The 15,771-nt window shown below is 52.0% G+C and overlaps 1 protein-coding gene across 1 annotated transcript in view; it reads left to right on the top strand.

Annotated features, from left to right (window-relative positions):
* MGMT (O-6-methylguanine-DNA methyltransferase) overlaps positions 1–15,170 on the top strand; it is a 221,897-nt gene extending 206,727 nt beyond the window's left edge. The window contains exons 3-4 of the mRNA XM_065894838.1: positions 7,197–7,336; positions 14,961–15,170. Of these exons, the coding sequence (XP_065750910.1) occupies positions 7,197–7,336; positions 14,961–15,170 (350 nt within the window). The remainder of the gene's footprint in view (positions 1–7,196; positions 7,337–14,960) is intronic.
* The last annotated feature ends 601 nt before the right edge of the window (positions 15,171–15,771 follow it).

Genomic DNA, 15,771 nt, shown 5'->3' with positions numbered 1-15,771 from the left:
GCCTCAACAGCATCTTTCACAGAGCAGAAATTCATTTTGATAGAGTTCAACTTACCCATTTTTTTCTTTCATGAATCATGCTCTATCCAAAAACTCTTCCCTAAACCCAGGGTCACCTAGATTTTTCTCTAGGTGACCATCTTCTAGGTGTTTTATAGTTTTGCCTTTTAGATTTACGTCTGTGATCCGTTTTGAGTTCGTTTTTGTAGAAGATGCATATGGTCTGTGTCTAGATTCATATTTTGCATGTGGCTGTCCAGTTGTTCCAGCACCATTTGTTGGAAAGACTAGCCTTTTTCCATCGAATTGCCTTTGCTCCTCTATTTATGTGAGTTGTTTTATTCTGTTCCGTTGATCTAGGTGTTTTTTCAGCAGTACATCCTATCGTGATTACTGTAGCTTTATAATAGATTAATTTTTCAAATATTGAATCAGCCCTCCATTCCTGGGACAGACTCCACTGAATTTTGATGTCTTGTTCTTGATGTATTTCTCGATTTGATTTGCAAACACTTCGTTGAGGATTTTTGCATGTATGTCCATGAGAGATGCTGATCTGTGCTTTTCTGGTTACTGTCTTTTTTGATTTTGATATTGGAGTAATTCTAGCCTCATAAAATGCCTTGAGAAGTGTTGTTCCCTTCTCGTCTATTATTCTGAAAAAGATTATGCTGAATTGATGTGTTATTTAAATGTTTGATAGAATTTTCTGGTGAAATTATCTGGCCCTATGATTTCAGAAGATTTTAAACTATGAATTCAAGTTCTTTGATGGTTACAGGACTATTTCCAGTTATCTCTTTCATCCTGGATGAGTTTTGGTAGTTTGTAGTTTTAGATAAATTTGTCTAATTCATCTGTGATGTTGAATATTGTGCCTAGAGTTATTTGTAGGAAAAATTTTTTGTCAATTTAATGTCTGTGAGGTCAGTAGTAACATCCCCTCTTTTGTTCCTCATGTTGATAATTTTTGGGGTTTTTTTAATCAGTCTTACTAAAGATTTATCAATTTATTTTTCTTTTTAAAGAACCCAGTTTTGGCTTCATGTATTTTACTCTATCATTTTTTGTTTTCGATTTCACTAGTTTCTGCTATTACCTTTATTCTTTCCTTCCTTCTCCTTTTGGTTTATTTTGCTTTTCTCTTTCTGGTTTCTTAAGGTGGAAGCTTATTATTAAGTTTATGTTTTATGTTATTACTGATCTGAGACCTCTTTTCTAAAATATGCATTCAATACCACAGATGTCCCTCTAAAATACTAGCTGTGTCCCATAAGTTGTGATATGCTGTATTTTCAGTTTCATTCAGTTCAATTTTGTTTTCATTTCCTTAAGACTTCTTCTGTGACCCATAGATTATTTAGAAATGGCTTACTTACTCTCCAGATGTTTGGAGATTTTCCTTTTGTCTTTTTCCATTATGATCAGAGAAAATCACTTGTCTGATTTCAGTTGTTTAAAAGTTGTTAACATTTGTTTCATAACCCAGAATATGCTTCATCTTGATCGGTGTTACATGTGCATTTGTAAAGAGTATCTATTCTGCTGTTACTGGCTATTCTATAAATGTCAGTTAAAACAAGTTGGTTCACAGTGTTTTTTATTTCTGCATCCTTGATGTTCTGTCAACTATTTCTATGAATTATGAGAGAGAAGTAGTGAAGTCTTCAAGAATAATTGTGGATTTGTCTAATTATCCTTTCAGTTTTGCCATTTTTTTTGCTTCCTGCATTTGAGCCCTGTCGTTAGGTACATGAGCATTCACGGTTGGGATGTCAAACATTTATTTCATTTTATTTGCTATTTTATTATTCAGTACATTTTATTATCACATATCATTATTCATTTTCTATCTTTTCGCTCGGTTTTTCATTTTTCTTTCCCCTTTCTTTCCTTCCTATGGAATATTTTAACATTTTTTTGTATCGTGTATGTTTTTTAACTATATTATCTCTCATAGTTTTTCTAGTGGCTGCTGTAGGGATTATGATACATACTTAACTATCACAGTCTAATTGGAATCAATATTTCTCCACCTTAAAGTAGAATATAGAAGCCTTACCACCATGTAGGTCCTTTAACTCCCCTGCTTTATGTTATGGTGTCTTGTTTTACCTCTGTGTACATTGAAAATCTTATCTGTTGATGTCATGGTTTTGCTTTCAGTCATTAAACATATTTTAAAGAACTCAACAGAAGAACAGTCTTTGGTATTTAGCCAAATAGTTACCATTTGTTTTGTTCTGCTTTTGTTCCTAATGTCCCACACTTCCCTCTGGTATTATTTTGCTTCTTACTGAAGAACTTCCTTTAGCATTTCAGGTCTGCTGGCAACACCTTAACTTTTGTTTTTTTTTAATCTGAAAACGTCTTTATTTTAACTTCACTCCTGAAAGATTTTTTTCAAAACTGGGTGTAGAATTCTAAGTTGACAGTGCTTTTCTTTCAGCACGTTAAAATTGCCATTTTGCTTTCTTCTACCTCCGTGGTTACCATAAGAATTCTATAGTCATTCAAACATTGTTCTCCTATAAATAATGCAGCGTTTTTCTTTGCTTTCAAGATTTCTTTCTTTGTCTTTAGATTTCCGCAGCTTCATCATGGTATGTCTGGGGGTGGATTTCTTTGGGTGTGTCCTGTTTGCACTTTGCTGAGCTTCTTAAATCTATGGTTGTATATCTTTTGCCAAATTTGGGAAATGTTTAGCTATTATTTCTTTGAATGTTTTTCTTCGACACCACACTTTCTCTCTCTCCTTCCGGAACTCCAGTAGCACGCATGTTAGACCTTTTGGCTTTTCCAACATGTCCCCGAGGCTGTTTTTGGTTGTTTCCTTTTGACATTTTTTCCTGTTTCTCTGGTTGATCATTTCTGCTGACTTATCCTCAGTCTCACTGGCTCTTCCTCTGGCATCCACATTCTGCTAAGAAGCCCCACGCAGTGCAGTGTTTTCATTTTGTATGTTGAATTTTTCAGTACTAAATTCTCCATTTGATTCTTCTTTGTAACTTCTATTTTTTAAAAAAAAAAAAAACTCTCTGTATTTTCATTTGTTTCGTGGGTATTTTCCCTTCTCACAGCATTTTTATTACAGATCCTTTGAAGTGGTTGTCAGGTGATGTTTATCAAGTCATCACATTGCACACCTTAAGTATCTTACAGTTTTATTTGTTAATCATACCTCAGAAAGCTTGAGGGAGAGGGGCGGTTGTCAGGTGATTCTAACTCCTGTGTCAGCTTTGGCCTTTACATTTGTTGACTGTCTTTTCCCAGGCAAGTTGAGGTTTTCCTGATTCTTCATATGCTAAGTAAGCTGGGGTTGTAACCTGATCATTTTGAATATGATATTCTGAGACTCTGGGTCTCGTGTAAATCTTACAGTAATGTTGATACTTTTGTTTATGAGACACGCGACCTGGTTGGATACAGCCCATGAGTCCTGACCAGGCTTCTGCAGGTTGTGGTTTCAGTATCCGTTCCTTTGTAGCCTCCGCAATCCCGTTCAGGTCTGCCCTCCAGGACCCCAGCAGTGGTCTAACCCTTACCTCAGTTCTCGGAGTCTTGGGTTTAGTGGCAGATCCACACGTGCCCAGCTCAGGGGCGAATCCAGGAATCTGTAAACGACTTGCTGGTGTGCTTTCCCAAAGGCCTCTTTCTCTGCAATCTCCCTGGTCCTTCCGAGTTGTTGGGGGTCCTCCACGCTACCACACACTCCTGCAACTGTGCTTCCATCTAGGGCCGAGCAGTGAGAATACAAAGAAGGGGAAAGCTGTGGGTCCACCCACCTTTGGGGACCATAGCTCTTCCCATCAGAAAGGATGTTTCTCCTCAGGGCCTTCAGCACCTGCGGGCCCCCCACCACTGCAGGATTGCTTGGGGGCGGCGGTACAGGAGTTCAGAGGTAATAGCACAGAGGGGGGCTCCTCCGTGCTCTGAGCATCAGGGGTCCTTCTCCCTCCTCAAGGTGATGAGAGCCCTGGGCTCTGTCTGCAGCAGCAGCACCGCCGGGGTCGAGGCTGCAGTCAGTCCTGGCGGGGGGTTATTGAGGGGAAAAGTGGTAAACTGGCGCGTCGTTGCGGGTTTCTTCAAACTCCTCTTCCCGAACCTTTACTTTCCACGGCCCTCAAATAGCTGCTCTGTGCCTTGTGCCGCCTTGTGCCCAGGCTCTATAAAGGCATTCAGCAGAGACAGGCAGGGAGAAGACGCTGCCTCTGTTCCCCCTGGACCAGAACCCCGTTTCCTTCCACTTTCACGTTCTCCCTCCCAGGTTCATCCCTGGAAAGGTCGTGTGGCCGCTTTGATGCTGAGGTGGCATCAGGTCAGTTTAGCTCGTTTACACTTGAAGAGCACGTAGCGTCAGAACTTGCCTCTGGAGTCACCTGGTCAGAAACCTGGCTCCCTCCCAGATTATCGTGAGCTCCCGTGTGCCAGCCTGGGTGCCCCCTCTGTGCCGGAGGCCAGAGAAGGCAAGTCCTGGGAGGGAGAACCCTTGGAAAGTTGGAAACCTGTCAAATGGCCGTGACCCACGCGTGGACACCGGGTTTGACGCTATGGCGGGGCATCCTACAGGTTTAGGTGGTTGCGGTGGGTGTGTTTAAGTAGCCACCCAAGCTCAAATGGAGATGGCCGTGTCCTTAAGATAAGGGGGATCTAAGGAGCAGTCTTCCAGCAGAGCCTACCTTGACCTCACCCGGACCCCAGAACAGGCAGGAGATGGGGAAGGAGAGGAACACCCAGAATGTGGCCTCCGGAGGCTGCAGGTGCTCTCCGCAGAGGACCTTACGGGAGAGAAAAGGATGGTGTTTCAGTGGTTGCCCCTTAGGGCACCTGAAATGATGGTCCGGCCACTAAAGACTGATGTGGTCACCTCAAGAGAATGTATTTTACACATCGATCATGGTAATCTTTATGAGCAGGTTTTGCTACATTTTAGAATGGTACCCAACAACCGAGAGTGTTGCCCCCCCACCCCCGTTCAGAGGGGTGGGGCTCAGGTCTGATTTTGCACAGGTCCAGGGCGAAGGTGCTGGCTCTGAGCACCGCTTAGACTCATAAGTGCATTTGCTCCCTACAAGGTGGAATTGAGTTTCCAGGTACATTTATGCAATGATGTGCTTGACTGACTAATACTGCATTTCTTGGGCTGTTCGTCCCAATACCATTGCCTGGTACATACAAGGTGAGAAACGGTTTCCCGTGGAAAACCTGACAGTGAAGCTGAAAGTGTTCGATAAACTCTGCGCTCATGTACGGGCGTCCAGTTGTTTTATTTTTACAGTGTTTTTCCCCTTGGAAGGAGGGGCGCTCTGTGACTCGGCAGGAGTCCGTCGGCGCCTGGCGCTCAGGTGGCGGCCGGGGAGCTGCGCCGCGGCTTCTCGGAACTGTTCTGTCTCTCCAGCTTCTGTCTGCACACACCTCTCACCGTGTGCCTGCAGGTTTAGTAAGTTCCAGACTGTCCTCCTGGAAGACCTAGGCAGCATCCTCCCCCGGGCCAAAACACGGAAAGCAAAAACCAGCAACGCTGGGCTGTGGGAAGAAGGCAGGAGACCGGCCTCTGCTTCTCGCTGTATCGACTCGTATCGTTTCTTTTCCGAGACGGCTATCCCCGAAACCTCTTTTTCTCCAAGTTATCACCAAGCTGCCTTGCTTTTCTTTTTTCTTCCTTTTTTTTTTTTTTTTTAAGTTAGACACAACAACGGGCGACAGTGATAATGATGAACAGTTTGATTTCAAAACCCTTTCTGAAGAAATCACAGTAAACAGAGTCTGTTTGCCTAAGGAAACGCTCTCAGCAATCAGCTAGTCACACAACCGCCTGTGCTAATGAACCCAGAGCTGTTAACGTGGTTTCTTCAGTTAAATTGATTCATGAATTTTGAAGAGAACATTATCTAATGAATTTTCTTTGAATAGAAAGCAATTAAAAGGACAAATCAGTCTGATTAACCCCAGAGTCACCCTCCTGCCACAAACGGTGTAGAGTTTGAAATTATATCATAAAAAACTAGAGCACATTTGCTATCTTTTTGCCCTCTGCTAATCCATGTAAATTAATGAACAACAAAGTCAATTTCTCTGCTGACCCTTTTCTGGTATCACCTGGATTATGCTGATGTGTAATTTGCTTAATGTTATAATAAAGTCTAAACAGATTTTTCTTTCCCAGTGAAGTGATTATCATTCCCTTCAGTGAAGAAGTGATTTTTCTTATTTAACACGCATGTAAGGGTGTGTTTCCTTTAAGAACCAAATCGCACTTGGCCAGCTTGGCACCGAGTGTAATTAGTGCTATTAGGGACACACTCAGGGACTGCGCCCCTGCCCGTGGAATCCTTCCCTTTGTTGCTGCGTTGGGCGCTCCCGCCCCCCCTCTGGGGGCCGCAGCTCCGTGTCCAGTTCTCCCACGCCGTGCGTCCCCTTCGGAAAGACAATAGGTGTCGGTTCAGACCCGCCTCCTTCACACGCCAGGCTTCTCCCCAGCGCACGCACTCCACGCCCGCGAAACAGCTCTAAACCTGGAGCAGACGGAGGGAATGTTGTCGTGCGTTTTCCTTTTCATTCCTGCAGCGGGATGAAGAGGGAATGCCATTTGATGTGGTTTAGTCAATTCAGATGGGAATGAAGTTGTTTTATCTTTGCGGCCCTGCTCATTACAGATGCCTGTAGCCAAGGTCACCACCAGCCCCTGTGTACCGTGGCGTTTGGCAGTCTAAGCCTGCCCGCCATCGGATGTGGACAGCTAGTATAATATCAGAGCCCAGCCCGTGGCTTCCTGTTCCTTCTGTGTCCCAGCCGAAGTTGGAAATTAACCAGCGGAACAAAAGGTTTCGAAGTTGGTGTGCAAGCAGGACCTTCTGTGCTCACGGAGCGCACTGCGTGCTAATTTATACACACCCGGGTGCCGGGAGAGCGTGTCTCGGGCCTGCCTGGCGCTCGGGGAAGATGGGAGGAAGCCGCAGACCTGTGAGGCACGGTTGGGGACACCTGCAGAGGGGCCGGCCCGCTCCGTACCCTGCGTCGCACGCCTCTTCCTCCGTGTCGGGTGACACGGTGACAGGGCCGTGCGGAGCTGTTTTCGTTGAGAAGAGCACCTCTGTGTATGTTGATGCACCCTCTCTTTCAGGACTGGAAGCCGTTTGTATCCGAGCTGTCGGAGCCGTTGGCCCAAATCGTGTCACTCTGCTCTCTCCCTTCAGATTCGTTCACCAGACAGGCGCTGTGGAAGCTGCTGAAGGCTGTGAAGTTCGGAGAGACGGTTTCTTACCAGCAATTAGCGGCCCTGGCGGGCAGCCCCAAAGCAGCGCAGGCCGTGGGAGAGGCGATGAGACGCAATCCTGTGAGTTTGTGTCCACGTGGCGGCAGCATGGCCGTGGTCGGTGGGGGGCCTGGGCACTGCGCTCAGGGGGTCACAGTGTCCTCTGACTGAAGCGGGTTTCAGGGGCAGCCCGGGCTGCAGTGGGCAGGGAGGACAGGAAGCGTTTGTGGTGGGGACCTCTGGAAGAGGCGTGGGTGGCACTGGCGGGGTGAAGGTGGTAAAGAAGCTTTCCCACGCACCACCGAGACCCTCCCCGCCCCACGACGCGTGTCAGAACCACGGAAACTGCTCGTCACAGTGAGCCCGGGGCGGCGAAGCCTGGAGAAGTGGCGAGCACACGGCCATTCATTCACTGGACAGCTGGGCACGCTGGGTGCCTAGGGCGTGCCCGACGCTCTTCCAGGTGCCGGGAGTACAGCAGGAAACAAAACAGACCCACGCACGAGAGCTTATGTTCTAGAAAAATACACGTGCCGCGGTGTTTTCAAACCCATCCCCGTCGCCTGGGGGCTTTGCTCCGTCAGGAGGTCCAGGCCGTGGCCCTTGGGACCTGGGATGACTCATCGCTTTCGGGCGTGTCCCCAAGCTCCTTCACGTCTTTGTTCCCCCTTGAGTCTGCAGTCAGGCTGGGCTGAGAGCAGGACTCACGGAGCACGCAAGGCCATCTCCCCAGGGGATAGGGTCAGGCCTCAGTGTGGGGTGGCCGCAGGCCTGTCGTTCCCAGGAGTGCAGAGGTCACCTCTGCTCCCCGTCACGCCACACGTGGGCCAAGCGCTGTCCAGTCTCAGGGAGGAAGTCCGCGTGGGTTGTGGAGAGGCCGTGACGTGGGCCTGGCCAAGGCCACACACGCCTGTGGAGCCTGCAGGTGGGCAGGAAGGGCACCCCTGTCCGCACAACAGCTCAGCCCTCTGGGAGACCCCACACAGTTGCATGGGGCCCTGGAATATTCCCGATCTTACTAGTCTCCAGTGCCCGCCAGGGCCTGCTATCACATTGGGAATGGATTCTCCCTAAAGCTGTAGGAAAGTCTCTCATATGGTAGAAGAATGCCATCCTATCGGGAAAAGCAAAGGGAGTCATCACATCATGGGATGGGAAGTTACTAATCAAGTTACTAAACAAGCTCTTTCCCTTGTCATCACATCATGGGATGGGAAGTTACTAAATCAGAGAGGCCCCACTTTTTAAAAACTTGCTGTGGCCCTGCTGTGTTTTCAGAACTACTTCCACCGCTGCTCGCAGGGCAGAGGCTGGCGTTTTGCACACCGCATTCGGCAGCTCTCGCCACTCGGCTCGCGGCCGCCCGAGGGCAGAGCCGGTGTCTCGAGGAGATGGCAGCTTCTTGGCCTTTCTCCCAAACGGCACTGTTACTCTTAAGCAGCAGCTCCTGCCTGCCTCAATGTACATCTGATCCGGAGAAGAGTTTTCTTCCGTATGAAAATACCTCACATCGTCAGGAGCAATATGTGATACGATGACACAGCCCCCCACTTCCCGTGTCCCTGGTCTCCACGATGGAGGCCGGTGGATCTGGTCAGCGTGTCGTTTTGCACCTGTTGTGCCGTAGTGGCGGCGGCCCAGCTACGTCGTTCGCGTACACCTCCTCTGTGCGCTACGGGCCGCGTTTCCGCGCTGAGCGTGGGGTGACGGTGAGTCAAGTTTCTAGGTGTAGTTACTCACGTCTCCCAGTGAAGCTCACGTCACACCTTCCCTCTGGGAGGCCACCGTCTTCTCCCAGGTCCACTCAGTTTGGGGCAGTTTGACTTTGCTCTGGATAGAGAGACCACCCAGAGCGGGCTGTGGTGTCCACTCGGGGCCTCGAGGGAGAACTCTGGGGACTACTTTGCCCCCTCCTGCTTCACGGCGTCATCGTGCTGTGTAGAAATTCTCCCTCTGTCCCCCATCTCCATCCCTGTTTCAGGCCACGCTCCCGTTCACGCCCCACGCGGAGACGTGGTCCTTCTGCCCTCCCTCCCGGCCTCCCTGCCTCCCGCCCTGAGGTTGGCCTCGCGTCCTGGCACCGCCCGCCCCATCAGCAGGCGCGACTCCCATCCTTGCCGTGAAACAGCTCCGCTCACTGACGCGCACAGATGAGCAGCCCCTCACCTGCCCCCTGTGACGCCCGCGGTTTCTCACTCTGCAGTGGCGAGGCCTTGGCTGTCCGCCGATGGCGCTTGTGGCGACGTTCAGAAACATTTATTGTCCTGCAACCAGCGGGACTCTCTCCTCTTGCTATTAATCTCTATGACTGTTGCTGCTCAAGTATGGCCTCAGCCACTGAAATTTATACAACAGGATCTCACAGGGCTTAAAACTCTACCGTCCATGAAGTCCTAGTCTGGACGTCCCCATCACGTGTCCACGCCGAGGGCGGCCACGACGACACACTCGGGCGGAGGATTCCGCCCGCCCCGCGTCCCCTCTTCTCAGCTCCCTTCCGTGCCAAGGGGGACGGGAGGTGGTGAGCACTCTGTGGCCTTTCCCTGGGCGTTCCTCTGTAGCTGGGCGCTGCCTGTGACTCACGCAGGGACCTCAACTTGATGAGAGGCTGCAGAGGACCCGACAGAGGCCTCCAGGTGTGGCTCAGAGGCACCGGAGGTGCCCCTGCAAGGAGATGCCTGCTGCGTGGGGCAGCTCGGCGGGAATCAACCGCCCTCAGAGGGGTCCCACAAAGTTGGTAAAAGAGAACCTCCTCAGAACGGGCCGGGGATCTCAGTGGTGACCCAGGGACCTGAGGGAGGAAGGGGCCCAGTCAGGGACTGGCTGGCGTGTCCGCCTTCTCGGCGCTGATGGCAGGGGCCCGGCCACAGCACCACACACGTGGGCTCCAGCACAGATAGCACATCGTAGAGGCTTACCCGCTGAAAACATCTTGTGTTCCGGCCGGGAAGAACGGCTGTGCGTTTCAGGAGGAGAGCGGCAGGTGGGTGTGGAATGTTCCAGACCACCGTGAGGCCCACGGCGCGCTGATTCCTTAGGCGGCTGGCGGTAAAAGGACACGTGCTGGCTCCCGCGACGACACGTGCTCTTGGCCTGGGCTGCTCTCCCCACGCCAGGCTGAGGGGCGGTTTTTGCGGTGGTGTGGTGGGGGAGTTTCGTCCCATTCCAGGCCCTTGGCTTTTCCATGGTTTTCCGTGAAGGAATCAACAGCCCGGGTGAAACGGTTTCGCAGCCTTCCGGAAGACCCTCTCTCAGGCCCAGCCTGGGGGACAGGCCGTCTTCCGGTGGGGCGGGTTGAAGAGGCCTCACGCCCTCCCCGGTAAAGCACCCTCCCACTCATCCTCAGACAGAATTTGCTAAATGCAGTTCAAAGGCAATCAATACTTGCACAGAGAGTTTCTCCACCTTCTTCTAAACAAACGCATTCCTGAGGAGTTAGTTTATTCACAGATTGCCATGAGCGTTAATGACCCCCTGAGTCTTGTCCTGCCCGTCACCCAGATGGCTGTTGATAAAGATTTAGCAGCATGTTCTAAGTGTCAGGGCTGTCAGTGGGGCTGAACCATTTGACCAGAAGAAAAAACGCACAGGGAGCTATTGATTACAGCTTCTCGGTGTCACTTGTTCACCAGGATTTAGGTATTGATGAGGCCGCAAGTGAAAACAAGCTCTTTCCCTTGTGGGCTGCTACCCACAAGAACAAAGGCGAAGCTGGAGAAAATATTCAGCCGGCACCAGAATCAGAGGGATTCCATTATTGATCGAAAGGCCCCTTCGTGTTATTTTTGTTGGAGACAAATCTATGGGTTTGGAAGTTTTATAGCATTTGAGAAAGGGTCTGTGTAAGTGATGGATTCGCGTACTGGATGAATTAGATTTCACAGCGTGAAGATTTCAATGCAGCTGTGATATTATGAGCTTCGTGGTTGTTGATAAAAATTGCATTTCGTGTAGCACAGGCTTTAAAGGAGAGGGCATAGAGGGTGCAGATCCTTTGAAATGTCCTGAGGGCCCCAGTGAATTTTAGCAGGATTCGTCATCCTGATAGTCTGAAACTTGCCACCAAAATCAGCACAAGCAGAAGCAGTGTTCCCATTTCCGGAGGGAAAGATAGTGTGTGTTTGGTAAGACACCAGTTCTCCATCAAAGATGAAGACTGGTCATAGCTATCGTCATAATTGCTGTTCCAGGCCAGCAGTCCTGTTATCTGCGTCCTGCATAGAAAGGGAGAAAGGTCCACGTTACACACTTTGGTACAATTTCATAGTTTGTTGGGCGAGAGGGAAGAAAATCAAAGCTCACTTGTGAAATCTGCTGTTCGGTAGGAAAACTGAATTGGTGCCTAAATGTTTGTAAGACTAAATTGAATTAAATGTCTGTCTCTTTATCAGTCAAAAACTTGAATTGTATATTACCTAATCATGTCCTCCCAGCAATTATTAATGTACTATTGTATTTGATAAAAACCCTCCGTCAGAGCAAACAATCTGTTCTGAAAGTTTCCCGCTACTCCCTCCAGGCAGATGGGAGCTGGGTGCCGCGGGCGGGGCTCGGCGGGACTCGGCAGCGTGTCTGCGTCTCGCTCAGTCAAACTGCACTGGAGAGGAAGTCTGAGCTCACCCTCCCTGTGCGGGGTCAGAACCCCACAGACGATGCGAGTTACCATGGCAACTCTAACTTCTGGTCCAAGGCGGGACTAGTCTGTGATGTGCGGGAAGTCAGGTTCCCACCTCCCAAGCCAACTTACTTACGTGCCAGCGCCCCCAGGCCCCGCCTCGGCGGTCCCCTGGGGGCAGTGTACAGAGTGTGGGGCTGGAATCCCCTCTCGGCCCCTAAGCAGCCTGTCAGCTTGGGCCGGAGGCTTCACGTGTCCCGAAGTTGAGAGTGCCTGGTCTGGGCTCGTTGGAGGACACGATGTCACGATGTGCACATCAGGCATGCTCTCCCCAGAGCATCATTACTGAGCAACGTGTCTAGGACAGGGACTGGGGATCCAGCCAACCTCCTGGGACAGGTGCAGCCCCACAGAGGGGCACTTCCTGGCAGGCGTGTGTATGTGTCTGGTGCCCAGCAGGTGACACCCTGCTCCACCCACAGTGAAGGGCCTCCGGTAAAGGCAGAAGTAGGAACGACCGCCCGAGGGAGCAGGGGGTGCCCAGATACCATGAGAGGAGGTTCCCCCCACGGGTGGGGTCTTTCAGGGTCTGCGCCCAGCTCCCCACCCCGGCACCATCTCCAGAGTGGGCCCCGGTTCCTGTACCTGTGCCCGCTGCTATGACCTTCTTTGTGGAGCGGCCACCGTGATGTTCCCACAGGGATGAGAGCTCTCACCCCAGCATGCCCTGGGCCTGCAGTGGCCGCCCACCGGTGCCCCTTCCTCCCGCCAGGATGGAGCTACCTAGGATGAAGCCTTTCTTCCCCAGGGACTCCAGAGCAGACCCTTCCCTTAGCAGAAGTCTGAACTCTGCCGAGGCCTGGGGAGTCCCTCCAGAGAGCAGCTCTTCTCAAGCTCTGAGTAACTGCTTGTCCGGATCCTTACGCAGAACAACCATTGGTCTCCCAGAGCCCCGTGCAGTGGGAACACGGGGTACAACTCCTTGTGTTTGGTGGCCCCCGGCATGTGGCCGTCCCTGGCACACGGGGTGTGCTCTAAGCTGTGTCCACTGGCTGCCCAGGAAGACATCTCCCATCCACTGTGGTTTTCAGGGGCCGTAATTACATCCCTTTCTTTCCTCCCATCTTCTGAGCCAACTGAGACATGAGTAAAGGATGTTAGCTTTATTAGGATAAAAGCTTGACTGGAGAGGTGGCGTGGCCATAGCCATAGCCATGGCAGGCTTTGCAGGAAGTCCCGCCAGAATTAGACGCCCCCCCGCCCCGTCCCGTCACTGGTCCCTGCAGGGGCGGGCGCTGACCATGTCTTGGAAGAGAAAAGGGCACCCCATGCCGTGGGGCAGGCAGTCCCCCTGCAGGACTCCACAAGGTGCCAAGCTGAAGATTCTCGTCCATTCTTCCAAGGGTGGCTGCTCAGGGAGTCGTCCTCCCCTCAGGGGGTTTGCGGGGGAGAGACCAGGCCCGGAGCAGCCCTCCAGTGAGGTCCTCCACGTGGAAACCAAAAGCAAGGGCAGTGGCCACTGCAGCCCCTCCACCCGTGGCTGTCAGAGCTCCGTGCGGACAGCGGCGCTGCCGTTCCAGGAACAGACCCCAAGCAGGGCTCCCGTGCGCATGCTTGGGACTCCTGCTGAGGAGGCCCCGCCAGAGAGGACAGGGGCTCCCCGCCCTGGTGGGGTTGGCAGCGCAAGTACGAGGTCAGGGGGAACTAGGCCTGTGAGTGGCTGCAGGAGTAGCGAGCAGCCCTCACGAAAGGGCCCCTCACTCCCATCGGCGACTGCGGGCCCTGGGGTCCAGTCCAGTCTGGTACGTGCGGTATCAGACCCCTGCAGGTCTGTGTGGTGCCAGCTCTGGGCCAGGAAAAGAAGGTGCCGGGCGCTGGGGGAGGCCCTGTCCTCGGGGCATCAGCGCCCGGTCCACACGCCTGCCTGCCTGTCCGGCCTCCCGGGAACCAGGCCCTCACTCTCCGAGGCTGGACCAGCCTTGCCCCTCCCCTGGGACTCGTGCTGCTGCATTGTGGGCCTCGGGTGAGCTTCACTGGGTGCACAGAGCCCAGCCTGGGCCCGTGTTTCCTGGTGCATCTCAGGGACACTCGGCCCCTGGGCGACTGTCACTGCCCTTGGTCCCAGCAGCGGGGCCCTTCTGATAGTCGGCGGTTCTCTGTGGGCTGTGTTTGGACTTGTTTTCACTGTGAAGTGGCGCTGCTTTTAGTGGAATCACTCTGTTGATTTAAGCAGGTGCCTGACGACTCCAGGCGTGAAAGGCCAGGAGCAGCCTTGTCTTCCCATTAGGGCTTCTTTTGGGGGGGTGGGGCGGGGGGAACCATGTGGGATGAATGAGGGTGGGCATGGGCCGAGGGTCCTTGCTGGGATCAGTGGAAGAGCTGGCTGCCCCATCCCAGCAGGTGGGGTACTGGTGGCGGCTTTTCAGGTGGGAACAGGTGGAACTGGAGCTTCTCAGACTTGCCAGAGACTAAGGAGGAAAGCAGGTCCCCCCCAGTGCACGGGGGTAGTGTAAAGCCGGGGTCAGCAAACCTTTTCTATAAAGGGCCGTTCAGTCAATATTTTAGGCTTTGCAAAAGCAGCCACAGGTACGGAGTACCGAGTGGGCGTGGCTGTGTTCCCATAAAACCTTATTTACAAAAACAGGCGTGGACTGCATGGGGACGGCCACACGTTCCAGCCTCTGGTTTGAAGGGGCCTGTGTGAGTACAGCATTCCCCGAAGTTTCTTCTTAACATCTTGGAAGTGTTGGAGAATTTTACGTGGTACCTAAACTTGGAAATGTCATTTTAAATTCTGCCTCCGTTTTAAATCCCTTATCAAGTGAAATTAAGCTTTCTCCTCCCCAGTCGTAGCATAAAGGGGTTCTCTAGAAAATGCCCCACATTCGCCTCAGGCGTTGGGCCCCTTCCCAGCCCACGCAGGATGCTCAGAGGCCAAGGGGTGAGCAGTGCTGAGACAAGAGCCTGCAGGTGGCCAAGCCCTGCGAGTTGGGCCCTGGGTCCATCGTGGTCAGGGGCCTTGCCCTGGATCCCGAAAGACCACACTGGCCTGGAGCCCAGCCTGACGGTGGCTGCCCCGCTGTTTTCCAGATGCCCATCCTTATCCCGTGCCATAGAGTGGTCTGCAGCAGCGGAGCCCTGGGCGGCTACTCTGGAGGCGTGGCTGTGAAAGAGTGGCTTCTGGCCCACGAAGGCGGCCCGGTGGGGAAACCAGCATGTGGAGGGGGCTCCCGTCCCGCGAGAACCTGGCACGGGGCCCTGGGCGGCGCCACCAGCTCCCAGCCTGCTGGCCAGGATTGAGTGTTTGTAGTAACAGCTCGCTGGGAGCACGGCGGGCGGCGGCACTGCCACATTAAAGGGGCTGGAGCCGTAGGGGTGCTGCGTGTCTGCTCCTTCTTTTCTACATTTTACGACAAAGTGAGTTCAGTGACTGGCCGCTGTGCGTCTAACTTGTTCCCTTCTCTCACACTGTCACTGTTCCATTTCTAATACTGTTAAGTCAGGGCTGAGACAGTGGGGGGCTGGCAAACATGAGGGCGACTGCCCCGGAAGGAGGGGGCATCCGGCGTCCACCCCCTGCGTGCTCCCCGCCTACCCTCTCCTCTTGGCTGTTGAAGCTGCTGGCATGGTGCTGCTGGAGAAGAGGGGACGGGCCCTGGAAACAGGTGCTTACTGAGATTCTCCAGCCTTATTTTTCCAACTGCCAGAAAGCGAATGCAGGGTGCATCCACTGGGGGTCGTGTCAGTGGAAAGAAAATAACCGCTTCCCAGAAAGATTTGGGAAAACAAACAGCTCTTGGCGCATGGGCGTGGTTGAAACGGCACCTCTCTGAGGAATGGAGTCTATCCCAGCCTTTCTCTGGACAGAAGGTGACGAGGGATGCCGACCTCTCCTTCCTGA

This window comes from Phocoena phocoena, chromosome 16 (assembly GCF_963924675.1).
Source record: "Phocoena phocoena chromosome 16, mPhoPho1.1, whole genome shotgun sequence".
Taxonomy (NCBI): Eukaryota; Metazoa; Chordata; class Mammalia; order Artiodactyla; family Phocoenidae; genus Phocoena; species Phocoena phocoena.
This window is presented reverse-complemented; position numbering and strand designations above follow the sequence as displayed.